This window comes from Olea europaea, chromosome 3 (genome assembly GCF_002742605.1).
Source record: "Olea europaea var. sylvestris chromosome 3, O_europaea_v1, whole genome shotgun sequence".
In the NCBI taxonomy this organism is placed as follows: domain Eukaryota; kingdom Viridiplantae; phylum Streptophyta; class Magnoliopsida; order Lamiales; family Oleaceae; genus Olea; species Olea europaea.
In genome coordinates this window covers 13,116,004-13,137,271 of record NC_036239.1, presented here as the reverse complement: position 1 = coordinate 13,137,271, position 21,268 = coordinate 13,116,004, and the positions used below count along the sequence as shown (strand labels likewise).

The window sequence follows — 21,268 nt, the reverse complement described above, 5'->3', positions numbered from 1 at the left end:
TGAAGAGAATTTTTATTTTGAATTGCATTAAAAAATTTTATTTCCAATGGAGAAAAAAAGACATCTTTATGCTCAGAACACTTCTATTCTGGCCGAAGACGTACCTTTTACATGGTATTGTGAGGTTGTTTGTATATCACATGAGCCATAGTTACCTGCCATGTACGTAAGAACACTTGATCTTGTATTCTTGTTGTTTGCCTTTATGTTGAATTTGATGGTTTAATCTTCACAGTCAAAAACTGCTAAAGTGAGATTTTTCTCAGACAAATGATTGGAATTGTCCAACAAGCCCAAATGCACTCAGATAATCAGATGCAGATTTTGAGTCAAAATCATCTTAGCATTTGTCTTTATTTTTTAACGTGCTTGCCTGTCAATATTTTTTAGCATTTTCCTATGTCTTCAAAATTGTATAAATTTACTGCATTCCATTAGTGTTAGAATTTTCGTATTGAATTGTGAATGAAAACATTTAAAGAGTGTTTAAATTTATGTATTAACAATTAATTTTTATGTATCAAATGTAATATAAAAAGATTGCTCATTTATAGTGTTTCATCATTATAAAAAATTTGAATCATAAAAATTGAGTTTTGAGAATATAATTTTTTTTTTTGAAATTTCTATGCTAAATTTTATTTTCTTTAATTCGTCCGAGACTCAACAAATTTTCCAACAAATTAGTATCAAATATTATTTTTCCATCATTTATAAAGTATTTTAAAATAACGTGCAATGCACGTTTGACTTTGATTATTAAAGTTAAAAAAATGTTAATTTTATTAATGTTCTTATCTACTTCTTTAGACGTTTTTGAATTGTTTTAGATGTAACCACCATTTTTTTTGGGTGGTTTTATTCACAAAACATTTTTTATAACTAAATTACGTTTTAATTACATTAAAGTCATTAACATTTATTTATTATTACACTTATATTCTTAATTTTTTTTAGTCATCACATGCTCATTTTTAAAATTTTATTGATAGAAATTTTTGTTCTTAATCAAGAATTTCGTCCAAAAATATTGTTAACATGCTTTAAAATGAAGATCAAATAAATCAATTTTTTTTTTTTAATTTCTGGGTACAATGCGCGAATGAATCCTTTTGGGATAATTACCTGATTGGTCATTGAACTTTGTTTAAGATTTCTTGAGTTCGCTAAACTTTAAAAGTTTCCAGGTTAGTCACTGAATAATCCCATCCATCATTGTAAAATTCAGTGACTAACCTGGAAATTTTTGAAGTTCTTAGCAATGAATGGGATTACATTTTGTAAAGTTCATTAACTAACAAGAAAACTTTTAGAGTTCAATGACCTCTGAGAAACCTTATGCAAAATTCAGTGATGAATCAAGTAATTTATCAATCTTTACATATATTTTTTAGTTTTTTCTATACTCCTACCCCATAATTTTATCCTTTATAGCATTGTCAAACTTAGAAAAAAGAATAGCCTTTATCTTGGGGATAACTGACAAGGTTGTCTCTTGACATCTCTAAAATAAAAGAGGCAACAAAGATCCATGGAGTCAAGTATTCAGAAGAAATCTACTTCAGCATTGATCACTTAATAGTATTCAACTTTGAAATTCATACATATCCTCAACTAAGAATCTATGAAATTTCTAGTTTCTGTTCAAGCATATCCTCATGGAAAGACAATCGAAACTGAAGCAGCCCATTGAGCTGTCATATGTGGCCTTTTTGATCGTAAAGAGGTCAACAGATGTTACACCCCATTTATTAAAGTCACATTCAAGAAATTGTTCAGTCAAAGTCTTGGTCAAATAGGGACTGAAATGTAGTAAATCATTTTATCGGGATTTGGATCGATCAAATTATTTTATTGGGGTTTATTTTACAAATTTACAATACTTGAGGTTATAATATGGACATCATTTAAAATTTAGAATTTAATTTACAAGTATGGAAGTTTAATGCCTAAATGTTATGCTTAATTGAAGAAGGGGGATTTTCTTTGCAAATTTTAGTTGTGGCCCATTTAAAAACCACTTGTCACACACAAAAACATACACAAGAATCTCGAAAGTGGAAACGGGGCAGAAGCTGGGAGAATATGAGAAAAAGAGGGGGAAAAAGAGAGAAAAAGGAAGGGAAAAAAAAGGAAATGGAAGAGGCCGATGATTTTTGTAAGTTTGGGTTCTTCATTTCTTCAGCTTATCCTTATTTTAAAGAGGAAAGTTAATTAAATTTCTGGGGTTTATGAACCATTTATTTATATTCGAAGTTTAGCAAGAATTAGAGATTATTATGTTTTTGAGGCATTAAACAAGAATATATCAAAGGGATGTATATTTGAAAATTTGTGATGAAGAAAATGGAATTTTGAAGGGGTTTGTGAGATAAGGGCTTACTCTTTGATTTTCTTGTAATTATATAATACTGAACCGGTTAATTTCACAAACGGTCATTGAACTTACAGAAAAATTACAAAACGGTCATTGAAATTGAAAACTTTCAATAACGGTCACTTAAGTATTGGGAAGCTTTCAAAAATGGTCACTAAAGTTCAAAAAGTTTCTAAAACGGTCACTGAAGTTTAAAAAAAACACTTTTTTAGTTTTTTTAGTTACATTTGCTGCAATTTTTCGGCTATTTCCAACCATCGATACCATCGAATTTTGATACTTTTGAAAAGCCCACAACGTCCTCTTCAATTACCATTCAAAATCTTTCCGTAACACCAAGGAATTCGACCGGAAAATCACTGCAAAATTCGCCCCAAAAAATATGAAAATCTACCCAGATTTTCATATTTTTGGGCGACTTTTACGGCAATTTTCTAGCGACTTTCGACCACCAAAACCGCTGAATTTTGATACCGTTGGAAATCCCACAATGTCCTCTTCAATTACCATCCAAAATCTCCCCCAAACTCCAAAAGATTCGGCCGGAATAAACCTGCTAAGTCGGCATCCCAAAAAGGCAAAAATCTGGGATGCCAATTTTGTGAGTTTATTCCGGCTGAATCCTTTAGAGTTTTGGAGAGATTTTGGATGCTAATTAAAGAGGATATTGTGAGCTTTCCAAAGGTATCAAAATTTGGCTATTTTGGTGGCCGAAAGTTGTTAAAAAATCGTCGCAACAGTCCACCAAAAATCTGAAAATGTGGGCAGATTTTTACCTTTTCGGGTAGCCCACTTTGTGGGTTTATTCCAGCCGAATCCTTTGGAGTTTGGGGGATATTTTTTGTTGTAATTGAAGAAGACATTGTAGGCTTTCCAACGGTATCAAAATCTGGTGGTATCGGTGGTCGGAAATGGTCGAAAAATTGCCGCGAAAGTAGCTAAAAAATTTTAAACCATTTTTGAAAGCGTCTCAATACTTAAGTGATCGTTACTGAAAGTTTTAAATTTCAGTGACCGTTTTATAATTTTTCTGTTAGTTCAGCGACCGTTTGTGAAATTAACCCAATACTGAACACTTAAATTAGGGATTTGATATTGGAATTTTCCATTTTTTTAAGGTAATTTTCGGGTTACTGTAGTATAGGTGTTGTTTCTAAAAGCGTGCCCAGAATGGTGCCTCTTCTGCCAATAGTTTTGGTGCCACATTTCAATATCTAGAAATTAGTGTCGGATTTCAATATTCTGGAATTTTAGTGTTGTCTTTGTCAAACCTTTGATTTTCACATTTTAAAGGCTTGAATAAAGTTTTATGACAAGTATTGAGGTTTATGTATTGGAATAAATTATGCATAGGGGTTGTATATGTATAAGTTATTGATTTTAAGGAAGTGTGAGTAATTTAAAGGATTTAATAATGCATGGTGTTTAGTTGATGAATCAATAAAGAAAATAAAAGTTGGGGAATTGGAGATGAAAAAGTAAATATAGAAGTTGAGGAGTTAAGTGGTGAAATTGTATTAATTTAATTGTCAAGTTTTAATTTGAGTAACTATACCGTTATTTCAGGTAGTGACGTGAAAGTTTGAAAAAACTTGTCATTTGAAAAGACTCGTCAATTTAAGCAGATTTCTATCCATAGATTTGTAAATGGAAAAACTTAAATATTTTTAAAGTGTTTATAAATTAAGTATATGTGCAATTATGTGTTTGATTTTATGATTATTATAGAAGTTTCTTTTATTATGATCCATGCGAAATTTCAAGGATTATTTATCGTACATTTGTGACTTGGTATATGAGACATGTGATATTGAGATTTGTTTTGTATGTGAGACGTGATATTGATATCGATTAGAAAAGTACCCATAATTATGTACTTCTTCTAATTCACAGAGAGGCCTTGACCGTGTTCTATTCTACACGAAGGGGTCTTGACCTGACACTGGTCTTGATCGTGTACATATAGTTCACAGATGGGCCTTGGCCGTGCTCTAGAATTGATTACTAGAGATCTTTGAGACCGACTTTCGTTCACGGAGAGGCCAAAAGCCTGTGGTGAAAGTTCTTAGCCCGAGGGGCAAATTACATATTTTAATTAGAGGGTACATTTTTTGTGGATTTTTCAGTATATTTGATGTGGTGAGATTATAGCATAATTACAAGCTTATGTTTATATCATGATTTTGAGATGATATTTTTCGACTTTATGTGAATATTTTATTTTTTATTATAATTACATGATGTTATCTTATGAATTATTAAATGATATGAATTCGATTTTCGATAAAAATATAAAATTCAAAAAGTATAATTATTTTCGAATTTCTCCACTCATTGAGTTATCAACTCATATATTTTTTCCACGATTTTTCCTACAGGTAGCAATTGATTCTTTTTAACTGGAAGAGCCTAATGATTTTGGAATGAGAGCCATGAATATTATAACTCATATTGATGAAGCACGAAGTAAATATTTTGGGCACATCGCATTATGTTTTACATAAACATTTGATTGTGTTGCATTTTTTGAAATAACTCATAGTCAGCCTTGGTGATAAATTTGACATCTAGTCAGCATCTATCATCAGGACACGTCACGTTTCGGATCCACTAGGGTTATTCGGGACGGGTCGTGTCAGCAAACATCCTTGTTGATTGCTCTAGAATAAAAGGCTAATCCTTTTTCTAAGTTTGGTAAATACTAGAGAAAACGAAATGTGAGGCAGGAGTACAAAAAAGAAAGAACAAGACTAAGCTCTTGTTTGAGCCATATTATTTTTGAAAAAAATGCATTTTTGAATAGTATATTGATGGGAAATGTGTGGTTAAAAAATAAAGAAATGTTTTGAATTTGCGTGTAATATTATTTTATCACAGAATATATAGTTGAAATGATATCAAATTACTATTTAAAAATGTATTTTTTCCAATAATGTGGATCAAACCGGAAAAAACACAATATTAGTTAATTACCTGATTAGTGACTAACTTTGCATAAAGTTTTCAGTGGGTCGATGAGGTTATGTTTATAAACTTTACTGACTAACGTGGAATTTTTTTACGTTTTCGATGATGGGATGGGATTACATTTGTAATGTTCATTGAAACATGAAAAAGTTCTTAGTGATGGATGCGATTACATTTTATATGAAAAGATCCTTTTTTTGACATTAGGCACATATGACAATGCGGCAAACACAACAATTAAGACTGTAGGCCTTAACAAACAAATCAAATCCCTGCATATTTGTAATATGACTTGTCGATACATCAACAACAAAAATCAATATTCTTTCAACAGCAGCTTCATAACAACACTTCATGCTCTGAGAGAACCTTCTTTCTGCAAATATTTTGGATTTGAGCGAGATATGCAAGTCAAAAACTAGCTAATAAATCCCATGATAATGTCACAAGATGACAAAATATTCTCCAATATAAAATCTGTACCTATCTCTTAGCGAACATTTTAAAAAATCAGGGATGTGGCCCTGTGGAGGTGACCCAAATTGTATTCAGAGAAATAAAATGTTGAAGTAGGCAGCCCAGTAGGTCGAGGACCCACCATCACTCACTCTATACCTCTATGTTGAAAACATTTCATCAAGTAGATAGTTATAATATTTTTAACTAATAATTGTAATATTTTCATTTTTCTTTAGTGCTGTTAACTTTTAAACATTCTGTTCGAATTGTTATGCAATATATTCTTGGTAATATATTATTATAAAGCTTTATACTTTTTTCAATGAAATCTATATTATAATCTTACTCATTATTTTGCACAATGTAATGTCTTCTTCTTGTATTAAATACGTTCAAAGGACTATTAGTGACAGTTGTCTGTGTTGTAACTTAAGTTCTAATTAGTTTAAATTTCAAAATTAAAAGTAATTTTAATTTTCAATTTTCAATTTACATTTTAATACAAATTTAAAACTCATAATTTAGATTGTAACTTATACTTAAATATGAATTATTTTCATGAATGTGGGGGTTGAATTCCTCCCTATAAAAGGGAGTGATTTTCATGGGTTTAACAATAACATGAAAAGGATAATTTCATAGAATACTCTCTACACATATATATTATTTTCTATAATTTTGGCAACTTGATAAGAGTTCGTTCACTATCTCCTTATGGTTATGCCTATAGAAGGAGAACTAGCTGTGAACCACATGAATTTTATCTTGCAGTTGTGTTGGGTTTTTGATACCCAATAAATCCCGGGCGATGATATTAACGTGGATTAATATTATTTTATAGGCATAGGCCAATGAATGAAATAAATCCAACAACCAAGTCCATGAGCTACACCCGGCCCAATTGTATTCCTTATAGATGGCTTGAATCTTGGCCCGTTTACCCTTTAATAGCCCAACTTAAAGTATAACCCTAGAGTATATATATGAATATAACCCTAGCCTCTTTGATATGATGATTGTGTGATTTTGAGAGAAGAAACTAGTGAATTCCGGCTGTCCCCTTTTGTGTGAGAAAAAGGTGTCCAGAAGTGTCCAGAACGCTTGTATAATGTGTGCAATTGGTGGTTCTTTCATAGTATACCTTTGTGGTATCTTCTCTTACCCTTTGTGGTAATAAATCATCATCCCTTTCTTGTCCTACGTGGGTAAGATTGTATAGCAACCAAGGTGAATCAATTGGTTGTGGTTTGGAGCCATTTGGATTGGTTGTTGCTAGAGAAAGGTACGTTGGACTGAGCCTGGAAAACTACCGTTTGAAGATCTTTTGAGAGAGCTTCCGCAACAATTGGTATCAGAGCTTCAAGGTGAAGGTTTTGGCTCGTGAAATCTACCAAAAATCGTCCAGAAAATAGGCAGAAACGCAGCAGAAATCAGATCGAAGAAGCTGTCCAAAAACTGTTTAAATCAGTCTCCGTTTTTCGCATTTTCTGATCAATCCAGAAGGAGTTTAGGAAAATCGAGACCACTGGCGTGATGTGCAGGAGGAGGCTCATCCAGTAGACAGGCGCGTGACGTCCATCTCGGGCGTGTGTGGAGGCGCGTGTGGACCACGCGCAGAGAGGAAGAGAAGCGCATGTGAGCGCGTGGGAGGAAATTTCAAGGAGGTTCCTTCAGGCAGTTTGTTCTTCATATTATTTTTGACATTTTTTGTGTTGAAAGTTTTCTGTTTCAGGATACGCAGAAGAATCTGGACAGCATTGTTCTTCGGGCGTTCGGGACTCGATTGTGATTTTTTGGTTGCTGCAGTTTTCAAAGACTTTAGGACGAATAGTGGTGGTCCTAAAGTGATAAATTCGTAACTCTCATAATTTACGGACTCAGATAGTCCGCTCTGGTATATTGGCTTAACTTAGTTTTAAATTTCAGCATTAGCAGATCATCGTGTGGGGTGATCGTTAGGATTGGGGGTTGTCATTGCTTGGCAACCATTACTTGTGCTAAAAAATTTAGGAATTATTTGCTCTGTTTTTGAAGTGTTGAGTTTTGATTGCAAGTTGGTAGTTGATTTTGTGCTTTACCTATCATATAGTCACTGTGTGAGGCTTGTTACGTGGAAATTCGAATTTTTGTTTACATACCTTCGTGTTGCATTGATTTTCCTGTTAGAACACCTGGACTTGACCCGTTCGAACATTCCCTTGATCTAAGATCGTGAATCTTACGAAACCCTGGGAATCTAGAACGGTGTATATTGCGGCTGTAGGATAGCTTTGTGTGACCTATCTGTGCTTTTGGTTGTTCTAGTTTTTTAAAAAATGTCTTCACACTTTGAAGTTGGAATTTTTAATGGGAAAGGGGATTTTTCAATTTAGCAACAAAAGATGAAGGGTATTTTGGTCCAACAAAAAGTTTCAAAGGCCATAGATGACAAATTTTCTGCAAATTTAACAAAAGTACAAAAAGAAGAGTATGATGAACTTGCATACACTCCAATTATTTTACACCTATCTGATACTGTTTTGAGAAAAGTAGGAAAACTGGATTCTACAAAACAACTTTGGGAAAAGTTGGAGGACTTCTATTTGCTTAAGTCAACTCCTAATAAATTGTACTTGCTTAAACGATTTTTCAGCTTTAAAATGGATCCTTCAAAGGATCTTAATGATAATTTGGATGTCTTTAACAAATTAGTTCAAGACATCGTTAACTGTGATGAAGAGGTATCTGAAACGTATAAGGCTATTATCCTGCTTAATTTCATGCCTGATTCATATAGGGAAGTTAAGAATGCAATTAAGTATGGTAGGGATACCTTAACACCCGAGATTGTCATAGACTCACTTAAGAGTAAAGAGATGGAGATTAAGGCTGAAAAAGAGGATAAGAGGAGTGGCGAGTTACATATGATGAGGAGTAGGATGAAGTTTAAGCAAATGAATTTGGGTAGAACTCAAGACGGTAGTGATTCGAGTAGTGACTCGAGTGATGAGGGTAGTAAGAAGAAGAGCAAGGGACGAGACAAGTCTACTGGTAAAAGGTGTTACAGTTGTGGTAAGTCTGGACACTTTATTAGGGACTGTCCCAAGAAGAAAGATAAGCTGAAGGGAAAGATGAGAGGTGAGACGAATTTGGTTGAGGGGTCGAGTTATGACCCCAGTGAGGTTTATTGAGTGTAAACATAGTCACTGCATATGCATCTATGTGTGATCCTTTCTGCATGTGTGTGATTGTCTAAATTTTGTTGCATGATTATCTGCTACATTTCAATGTGTTTGATATGTGCATTTGCATGAATTTGAGACATTAGGATTACTTAGTGTAATTGCTTGCATGCATAGTGGGTTAGGATGCATTAGCAGTGTGTTGTGTGTCTTTTGGTGAAGTGGAGTATAGATGCCTAAGGGTACATGGTGGTTTGTACCGAGGGATGTAGAGTGTGACATTTGGATCATGATTGGAGATGTGATCAAATGTCTAGGATCCTTTATCTGGAAAGAGACCCTGATCAGGTGGAGTGTGAGAGAGACACTTCTATCACTTCTGTTAGGTGGAGACCCATTATCCACGTAGGTTAGGAGAAGTGATGTGGAGATAGAGAATTATCCCGTGAACTTAGGATCTATTGTAACTTACCAGTTAGACATGAGTTGAGTGATCTGTCTAGTGAGCGTGGTGGGCGATGAGAGGAGATATGTGTTCTCGTGGTGTGAGCAACACGGAATGGGATAGGATAAGTGTGGTGAGATCTTTTCTTAGGGTCATTTTATGCATATGTTGCATATGTGGTTGACCGTGGTTTGATTGACTTGGTGTTAATCTATGGTTCTATGTGAACATGTTTCTGAAAAGATCTGTGTGTGTTATCCTATAGTATATAGTCATCGCATGTGTATTTGCTCTTAATTGTTTACTGTTAAATATTTGCTTCTACTTGGGTGTTTTTGACCTTAGCCCCAGTGAGTACATGGAGCAGGTATGGTATGTGTTTCAAGTTGGAAACACGAGATAAGGTCTATAATCCAATTTTATTGGCTACCTTGATTATGCAAGTGTTAACTGTGTGTTTTGATTGCTTGCAGATTTATTGGGCATCAAGGTGGAGATTTGTTGGGTTTTTGATACCCAATAAATTTCGGGCTATGATGTTAACGTGAGTTAATATTATTTCATAGGCATAGGCCGATGAATGAAATAAGTCCAACAACCAAGTCCATGAGCTACACCCGGCCCAATTGTATTCCTTATGGATGGCTTGAATTTTGGTCTGTTTACCCTTTAATGGCCCAACTTAAAGCCTACCCTAGAGTATATATATGAATATAACCCTAGCCTCTTTGATATGATGATTGTGTGATTTTGAGAGAAGAAACTAGTGAATCCCGGCTGCCCCCCTTTTGTGTGAGAAAAAGGTGTCCAGAACGCTTGTATAACTGTGCAATTGGTGGTTCTTTCATAGTATACCTTTGTGGTGTCTTCTCTTAGCCTTTGTGGCAATAAATCATCATCCCTTTCTTTTCCTACGTGGGTAAGATTGTATAGCAACCAAGGTGAATCAATTGATTGTGGTTTGGAGCCGTTTGGATTGGTTGTTGGTAGAGAAAGGTACATTGGACTGAGCCTGAAAAACCACCGTTTGAAGATCTTTTGAGAGAACTTCCGCAACAAGTTGTATAGTGCTGAAATAACTCACACTAAGGGGAAACAACACAATTTTATGATAGTGTCTTGGACGTGACTCTCAATACTTGGTTTCTAAATCTCTTCTCTATTTTATGTTATATTAATGTTGAATTATAATGTTTATATTGTTACCATTTTGTTATGTTTATGAATTTTAATTATGTTATTTATATTCATCAGTTGCTATATTTATCTACACACAAATTTCCCATTTTTTTCAACAATCTAAAGTTGTGTTGAGATGATTTGCTTGTAGATTAAATAAGCCGTGATCATCAAATCTTGATTTAAAGTATATCATTGCATTATATTTTATGAATATCAATTGAAGCATATTTAAATGAAATATGCATATGATCCTAAAAACTCAGCAGTCATGGTCAGAAGTATCAATATATCTCCGTCTCGATTGTTCCTCAATATTTGAAGGTAAGCTATGATATTAGTCCATATTATATCTTTGCTCTTTTACGATTTCAGACTGTAAATGCAATGTTTAAGTTTACTAATTTTGCTAAAATTATTAGACTTATTATTTGAATAATAATAATTATTATTATATTCTCTCCAAAGACTTATGAATTACATTCATTTTAACTTGAAAAAAAAAAGTATTTAACATTGTTTTTACAAAAAATGAAAGCATGACATGGATATTGACTGAAGGCCTTATCAAGAAATTGCACCTTTGCACATCACAAATTAAAAGTACTTTCAAAAATTTATGTTTTCAATATAGGAATATATCCTCCTACTAGAAGAAGCCATGGAACTATTTTTGTCCATAGATGATGCATCGAAGATCTCTTCACACGCTACTATGCATTTACAGTTTCTTGACAAAAATTCCTTTTCCTATGTCTTTCTGAAAGCTTAATTAATTAATGATATTACATAAAAAAAACTTCCCCTTGATTTCGAAAAATATGTTCATGTCTCGTTAAGAATGAAAAGGACAAGTGACCATTTGTGTGTGTATATTATTATTTCATGTGTATTAAATTAAATATTGAAATCTTTACATTGATTTTATGGAAATTCCATGATTTTATTTTAGACAAATGGTTAAAAGATTTAACTTTCAATAATGTAATTATTTATTATTTTAAAAGAGGTATAATTTCAAAATTAATCTACATAATTTTATTTATAGCTAAAAGTAACCCTTAAGATTAATAGTGATTTTATTCTATCGAAATTTGTAACTTATAAAAAGTTTCAACTTTCAAAATTATAGTTTTTATTGTTTAAAATTTTAGTTTCAAGTTTTATTTAATACAAAACTTAAACAATAAGGTAGGTTATGTATGGATAACTTTTCATTGTTGTAGGGAATTGTTTTTAACTTAAGCTTTAAATTTTCAAAACTTAAAATTTTTTTTAAGAGTGATAAAAAATTGATCGAGAAACTCTATTTGTTTTGGGGTCTCTTGGATTCGAAGTCACCATTGAGAATAAAGCAAGAATATAGTGAACAGATTGTATTTCACAGGGAAGATATTTTATTGAAGTTCGAAGGATCATGATATTCAATTTCGTTATTTATGTTGTGGTGTTGGTGTTGCTAAAGTTAATGCACTATCTAGAAATGTCTAAATCAGATTTGGAAGCCTTTAGCTTTGAAAGCAAATGTGTAACCCTTGAGGCTGGTAAGTAAAGATTTAAAAGGCTATCTGGTAAACTTATCTTTGTCAATTGAAGCCTTTTATTTATATATTCCATAAATTCGATCCTTGTGGGAAATAAATGGGTAAATGTAAAAGAACCTATATTCAGTCATTAGTCGGTAGTAAATTTTGTTACTAGCAAAAATGGAACATGAATACTTTTATTTAATTCTATCTCAGTTACTCATATTCATTGTGAGCTAATATTTTGTGAAATTATAAATCCTCCCAGGTTGTGCTATATCTCAATAATTTTGTTGTTATTTTAATATTTGATTGAAAGTATACAAGGAAAATATTTAATTGCTTACTGTAAAATTTCCTTTAGTCATTCATTTTAATAAGTGAGTATATCCTTTTGTTGTTGAAAATAAAAGTGAAAGGAGGTTCCAAAAGTTAGGGGATATTAAATTTTTGGATATATGTGTGCTAAATGTTCTACATCATTGACATCATCTTGATAATCATAACGATGATAAATAATGATTAACTATAGTCATTCACAAAAGTGATGTATATGGTATGCATTGATGGTTGATCATTCTTACGAAGATCAATGCTATTTTGCAATATATGGAGTTTAAGAATATTTGATAAAAAAATTATTGTATCTTTGGAATGCGGAGGTATTTAGATTTCATGTCGATGCACCTTATATATTTTATTGTTAAAACAACTTACTTTTAAAAGTGTTAAAAATGAAATTTGTAGATCTAAGGTGAATAGCTGAACGAATGCATTTGTTTGAAAGTGTTACTAGAAATCAATTTCTACATTTCATATGTTTATCTTATTATAATTAAATATGAGTTATAGATATTTTGAAAATTTCTTAGGTAACTTTGCAGATGTGCAAGTGTAGAATAAGAGCTTGTAAATATTGATGGTGCCAAAATTATTATCCAAGAAGGGCATAAAATACATTATAGTCCATAATGGACATAATAAATCATCAAGGGGATGAGTTTAAGCTCATAGGAAAGTCACCTCCGGGAGTAACATAACATTTGTAATTAGAGATCCCATGAAAAAGATTCAATGTTGAAGAAATAATCGCACCACATGACTTGTAATAGCACTATTTTATTTGTGTTCATCCTTATTGTGATAGTGCTAACAATAATGTGATATTAGGAAGGGGTTGATCTTGAATGAGTATCGAGGCGAGAATTCTTGTGAGGTGTGGATCACACGCACCCTTGAAAGACTCATCTATATAAGAGTTGTCATGAAGCCTAGCTATTAGAATGGGTTATTTCTTAGAAACTCTTACTAAAATCAAGATTTGAGTGCATAGTCATTAACAGCGATACCCGCTATAAATTAGAACCTAAATTGATACTGTATGTGGAACAATTGAAATTTGGCCAAAAGGGCCTAATTTAATGATTAGTCCATTATGGCTCCCTCAAATGGAAATTATTATCACCAAGTGAGGTTCAAGTCTAAAAGATACCAAAACAAAAAGTCTTAAAAAGTAGATATTAATTTAATAAACATTTTTTTAAAAGTCATATTTGCAATCAAAATCTTTGTTAATACATGTAGTCGTAATTGTTATGTCACCACATTGTCATATGCTTCTAATGTCAAAAAGGATTTTTTTTGGTCGTGAATTTCATTTATTATTATAAAATTTCTTAACGAAACTGAGTTGGGATAAGGACTCCAAGTAATTTAATAGTCTAATAAAAAAAAAAAAGAGAGAGAGAGAAAAAGAAGGAGGCCACAACTAAAACCCTCCAAATTCAAAAAATCTAAACAAGTGGGTAAGAACATTAATATAATAGACGTTTTTTTAACTTTATATCTGCAATGAAAGTCTTTGTTTATGCATGTAGTCGTAATTGTTTTGTACGTCACATTGTCATATGAGTCTAGCGTTAAAAAATAAATAAATAAATAAAATAAAATAGATTTTTTCGTAATTGTTTTGTACGTCACATTGTCATATGAGTCTAGCGTTAAAAAAAATAATAATAAATAAATAAAATTGATTTTTTCATAATGAATTTCATTTACTATTATGAGATTCCTTATTGAAAATGAGTTGGGATAAGGACTCCAAGCAATTTAAGTCTTTAAAGACGGAAAAAAAAAAATTAGGTCACAACTAAAACCCATTAAACTGAAAAAATCTGAACAAGCGAATAAGAACATAATATAGTAAACACTCTTTAATTTATATTTGCAATGAAAGTCTTCGTTAATGCATGTAATCGTAATTGTTGTGTTCGCTACGTTGTCATATGCATCTAGTGTCCAAAAAGGATCTATTTTTAATTAATGAGATCTCTTACTAAAAACAATCAAGTTATATATTCAGGCTCAAATTTAGATGGAATACGTGTCGATGCATAATTGGACAGTTTAAAAAATTAAAACAAAAATACCAAATCATTTTATAATACATCAGTTTATCTCTTCACTTCCTATTTTAAGCCTGGCTAAATGACTTTATTCTATTAAAATTTTGTTGGGATAAGGACTCTAAGTAATTTAATAGCCTTTAAAGACAAAACAAAATGTTAAAATATATTCACACCATAATTTCTAATAACTAGGCTACATTGTAATTTTAGGAAAGGCCACTAACCTTTATAAATTATCATATTTATGTCAAACTTTCGCATTTTTATTCTAAAATTAAATATAAAGCATTCCTAATTATGGTTTCTCTTTAAAATTATCTCTAAGATAGATTAAAAAGATTTATTTGCCCATTTTAATTTTAAGGAAAAATTGTAGCAAAGGTCCTCAGCTTTTCAATTTAGTACAGATTATACCCAAAAATTTTATTTTTGTGCCCGCAGTTCAAACCTTTTACTTCTATTGTAGTTGATGGAAATGGATGGAATCGGTCCACTAATCCGTTAGTCAACTAAGAAGTTAAAAGTTTGACTCTTCTTGACAAATCAACTGAAGGATAAAATGGTAGTTTCACATTTCCTATAATAAAACAATTATAATAAGGATAAAGCCATTTGTACATTGTTTTCGTTACATCATGCTTCACATTCCATTAATTTTCAAATTGAAATGGGCGGGAATGTGTGTTGTGTTTGAAAACTGTCCAACGATGTCAAGACACGTGGCACAATGTAAAGAATGACGTAAAAATTAATGTACAAGTAGCATTAATAATTGAATTAAAAAATAAATAAATAAGAAGAAATGTTCATTCTTTCCCACCATCCCCAAAACCCAACATCAACCAATCACCACTCATCGTCGCCCCTCCGCCCCCAAGGTGCTGCACCGCTCACCACTGCCACTACAAACCGTCACAACCGCCGATATCCATATCTCAAACAACAATACAGGAAATCTCGCTCTATGTATGTAGCACACAGTTCCCTGCGAAGTGCCATCAATAATACTTTTAGGTGCTTTGATATGGAGTAATAGACAATATTATATTGCAGAAAAAAGGATAAAATTTCAATGTTACAAACGAAGGCGAGGAAACATTATCTCTAGAAAAAGTAAGACACGTAATACGTTGAAAATGTTATGTAGAAATTATTAACTTATGTTATAATTTTATATTTAACTTAAAAAAACTATTTTAATCTAATTAAAATTTTAATACATAATCATTTGGTATAAAATTATGAAATAATTGATGATTATTTAATTTTATCATGATATATATATAAGTGTTTTTTTTTTTTAATAAAGCTTTAGAAGAGTGTATTGTGTTCTGATTATAACTCCAATTGAAACTTTCTATATAAGGATAATGGTTATAATAAAATATCGCTTAACTTTTGACTATATGTATTTCTCTCTTATTCTTTTAATCTAATTAAAATTTTAATACATAATCATTTGGTATAAAATTATGAAATAATTATTGATGATTATTTAATTTTATCATGATATATATATAAGTTTTATTTACTTTAGAAGAGTGTATTGTGTTCTTATTATAATTCCCATTGAAACCTTCTATATAAGGATAATGGTTATTAAACAATATACACTTGAATTTTGATTGTGTATTTCTCTATTATTCTCTCTTCTTATTCTTGTCTTTCTCTATAGTTTTATGACATGTTATCGTTATGAATTGGCTCAACCAAAATAGAGATAAAGTTCGATATCAACCTTACAAAAATTTCGTAGAATTTGGATAGCATGTGCATCTCTCATCAAACATGGATATCTCAATTAGATCATCGTAAAATTTGCAGAGAAAGATCAAAACTCATTTTTCTTTAAATTAAATGGTTAACATAAAACTCCAATGTTTCATGGTAGAAAAATTGCTACTTGAACAAATTTTGATGAATTTTTTGAGAACATAATTTTTCAAATTTTCATTTTTAAAGAATTTGATAATACTCAAAATTATCAAAATCTGTCGAATTCAAGTACTACTTTCCCCATATTACTATCTTATTATCCCAAGTAAGTTTATACTTATAAATCATTTTTTTATATTTTAAGATTGGATTTACATGATTTGTGAAGTTTTATTTTAGACTGGTTAAATTCTTTGATGATTTAATTGTTGCTCCTGAAAATGCATAATTTATTAAATATCAATATTTTTTAATAATATCATTTTTTTAATGGAATCAAAACTTATGGAAATTAAATAATCCAAAAAAATATGCATAGTTACTTATAAAGAGCATGATTAATATTTATGACAGTGTTATATTATATTGTTCCCAAAGAAGCATTATTTTTATATACGAATATTGGTGAAAATATCAATTATTACACTGGAAACAATATAAATTCAAAATCAACATTTGAAAGGTATATTGTGTTATTTTTAAGTACCATTATTCTAGAAGTATTTCATTTCACTACAACAGAGTTTGCTTTTAATGACATGTATTGCATGCCGTAAAATGTTCTTTATTGCGTACACATGAACACCATATAAAGCCATGTCATAAATACTCAATTTATTTTACGGCGTACAATGAATGCATTAAAAACGGAATGTACGCCATTGATTGACTTTCTATGTTGCTCTTTATGGCATACAAGTGCATGCTGTAAATGAGGCCTCATTTTATGGCATACATATGCACGCTGTAAAAAAGCATAAATATCAATTTAATTTTCTTAAAATTTTATTCATTTGATTACCATCAAACCAATAATAATTAAAGAACAAAATTATATACATTAATACATTTGTAATCATATTTTCCATAGTGTCAATAAACAAAAAAATGAGTACAATTTAATATAAAAAGAAATAAATGCAGATTGTATCTAAATAATTCTAAGAAGCCAAAGGCACAGATGAAGAAATGTTGCGCCACTATATATTCTACCAAATTGTTCTGGCTCAGAGTCGTAGCTGGAGTCTTCAGATTTATCATTTTTCCAGCAGATTTGTAAATTCCTCCCTTTTGTAATTTCTTCCTTTTGTCCACATATAATCAAAATTTTCTGGAGCCATGCCTCAATTTTTCTGTGAGAGAACACATCTAGCATGTCTCGCCAATCTCCACAAGAGTGGTGTAGTTGGAACCCTCTTCCCACACCATTGTTTGTTTTGGGTAAAGAACTCCAAGACCAAGTGGATTGTGTATCAAGGGAAACTAATGCATCTTCAGAAAGAAGAGTTCCATTCATATTAACTGAAGCAGAAATCTCAACATCACTTTTATATGGACCTTCACATCTACAAATTCAGCACCCTTGATGGAAGGATTTACAAACTGCGGAAAATTGAATGATATCTTTGACGATTCAATTGGATTTTATTGCGATGTTACATGTATATTCTTACTTCCTTTATCAATCTTGCTTCTTGAAATAACTAGAGATTTGATTATCTCAGTAATAAATCTGACACCAAATTTGATAATATATAAAAAAAACACAAACACGCCAGTACACAAAAAGAAGAATGGAATGTATCCTTACCTTAGGCTAGCTAAATTTAATACTGGTCTTGTTACGGTACAGGCAAGTGGTTCCCTAATGATATAACGAAATAAGGAACATCCTTTTGCTTGAATATTAACATAATGAGGCCATCCATAGCATGCTGGAGCACATAACAAGCATTTAGAACAAAATTCTCAACTATAGAAACCTTATGTTATTTAGAAGCTATAAATTATGGAGCGTAAGGAAGATGACTAAAAAAATAAATAACCTTGTACTCAGCTTCAGTAGAAAATAAAACGGGTTGTAATTTGTTCTCTATAGCCAGCACAAATTTTAGTTAGTGCTCTCTATTCAATGCTTAAAACTTTTGATTGTTGTTTCTCAAATCTTAGGTTCTTAGCTGTGCGAAAAAGAGCTCTGGCCGACTGAATACTACATTGATAATGTCCCTACACCAAACCAAGCAAGGATACTTTTTGTTATGTACCTGTAAAAAGATATCTTAGTGACAAAAAAATTTCATCAGTGAAATCTTTGTAAATAGAACCTTGTTAAAAGATCTACGGACAACATAGAAATCAGATTCCAATTATGTAACTCATTCTTAACAATAAAGTTTCACACAATTTATTCATGCATATCTATTGCTAATGAACTTAATCTAAGCTTAGTTGAGCCATGCAAATTAATTTTCACTCCCATGAGGAACCTCATAGAAGTAAATAAATACAGTCAATCAATAAGTAAAAAAGAACATGTGGTCTGCCCAAATAAGAGGGAACAAGGTTGAAAATGTACAGCCCTTGTTCTTATAAAATCGAGCAATCTACATAAAAACCAAACTATACTAAATCAAAAGCTGAATTGTATGCACATTGCTTGTAAAGAAAACCTCATAGCCAGACAAAAATATGTATATTTCCTTATGTTCTCTGCATTTATTTTCAAATTGTTTACTCCATTGCTTGCAATTCCAAGATTCTTGAAAGAAAAATGGTTTGCTCATTACAATTTCAAACAACGATAGTAAAATGGGAATTGAAAAAAATCACCCATTTTCTTAGGCCAGTAAATCCTACGATAGTTTACTTGTAATGCTTCTCTTTAATTGCTAAATTGGGTTTAATTAATTCTTACGCCGTCGAAACCTAATTAAAGAAATAAGCTAATACCATGAATAAATCAAGAAATCACGTTCATGGCCATTGATTTATTCGAATGCCTTCGCTCATAGATCAAAATCGCTCCGGACCCAGTACCAAAATTAACAGATGAAAGTATGTAAGTTTGAGAAAACCGTAAAGGAGATCAATTGAGTGGTGAAGAAGAATAAAAGGGTACTGGCAAAAAGGGAAAAGGGTTTGGACTGTAGTGAAAATTTGATCGATCGCTATTCCACTATCAATGAAATCTGGAAACAATATTGAAAATGTATTAGGTAAAGAGTAGAGGAAAGAAAAATGAAAGGGAAAGGACGAAGAAACAAAACAGAAGGAAGAAAATGGAGTTAAATGTTTCATTAAACATTAAACTTTACATCTCGTCATGATTTACCCACTAAACTTCGCGAAGCTTTTCAATGGCCACTGAACTTAACTCTATTGCACTAAATTGACCACCGAATGAATTCCGTCTGTGGTTGTATCTACATGGAGGATGAAAAAGTGATGTGGCAGTTAAAATTCTCCACATGTTTACCCACTAAACTTCGCGAAGCTTTTCAATGGCCACTGAACTTAACTCTATTGCACTAAATTGACCACCGAATGAATTCCGTCTGTGGTTGTATCTACATGGAGGATGAAAAAGTGATGTGGCAGTTAAAATTCTCCACATGTTAACAAATTTGCTAGCGTGGATGCCAAATAGCCAAACAAAGTCTTACCTATATGAAATTCAAAAATGCTTTTGTAAATTAACTCCAAAACCACCCCCACCCCCATGCCAAACCAGAAACCAAATCCACAGGTTACTCGCCACCTTCTTCCACGGCCACCTCGCCGCCGTCAATGGCAGCAGCAGCCTTCCCCACCTATTTATCTTCTTCTCGACCCTAAAAAAAATAAAAAATGAAAAGAGCAGGGTCCATGAAAATAAAAATCTCCAACATTTAAATAATCAACCAAAATCATAACTAAAATTAACTGATTAGGAAAAGCAAAAAATTATCGTTAAATGGTCTTTCATTTTGGAGCAATTGAAGGAGATAGAATGCAGAATCTGTCATTAAGAGTTATGATTTTCCTCTGTGCTCCTCCCTCTCTTCCCCCCTATAATTATTTGTTATTTATTGTTGTTTGTGTAAAAGGGTTAGTGAAGATAGAAAGTGTTTTTATGTAGGAAAAGTAGAACACATAAAACAAAATTTGTGTAAAAGGGTTTGTCAATAAAACATAACCGCATTGGCACCGGTGAGGTAGCTGTGGATTTGGTTTTGGATTTTGGGGATGGGGAGGGCGTGGGGGTAGGGGTGGGAGAGGGATTTTGGAGTTAATTTGCAAACGTATTTTTTAATTTCACATGTGTAAAAATTTGTTTGCTGATTTGGCGTCCATGTGGAGAATTTCAACTGCCACATCACTTTTCCATCCTCCACGTAGAACCAACCATAGACGGAATCCGTCCGATGGTCAATTTAGTGCAACAGAGTTAAGTTCAATGGCCAATGGGAAGTTTCGTTAAGTTCAGTGGCTAAACCGTGACAAGGTGTAAAGTTCGATGGCTAAACTAAAGAAAACGTGGGGTTTGGCCTTTGGGGAAGGAAAATAGAAAATAGAATAAAAGGAAAAGGAAAAGGAAAAGAAAGAAAAGAAAAGAAAAGGAGAATAGAATAAAATTCGGAAAAAAAATAAACAAGGAAAAGGAAAAATAAAATAAAATCTATGAAAAATGTGGTACCAGCCAAAAACAAGGAAAAATCTGGCTTTTTTAATCTTCACAACTTTTTACAACGTGCAAGAATAAATGTCGTAAATTGTAGGTTTTTACGGCATACAATATGCATGTCATAAATAGTTTTTTAAGTATAAACAATAATAAATAAAATCATTTACGGCATGCTTGAGAATTATACCATAAAAATAGACCATTTCTGACGTGCTTTAAATGTATGCCGTAAATACTTTAAATAATTGAATTATTATGGCACACATTTAAGGCAAGCCATAAAAGCAAACTTTTTATGGCGTGCCCGAAATGCACGCCGTAAATAAATGTCGTAAAAAATTACTTTTGTTGTAGTGATATTGTTATT

General features: G+C 31.9%; 1 protein-coding gene across 1 annotated transcript in view; it reads left to right on the top strand.

Annotated features, from left to right (window-relative positions):
- Nucleotides 1-13,396, top strand: part of LOC111378633 (probable disease resistance RPP8-like protein 2) — a 16,887-nt gene extending 3,491 nt beyond the window's left edge. The window contains exon 2 of the mRNA XM_023001870.1: nt 13,285-13,396. Coding sequence (XP_022857638.1) covers nt 13,285-13,396 — 112 coding nt within the window. The remainder of the gene's footprint in view (nt 1-13,284) is intronic.
- The last annotated feature ends 7,872 nt before the right edge of the window (nt 13,397-21,268 follow it).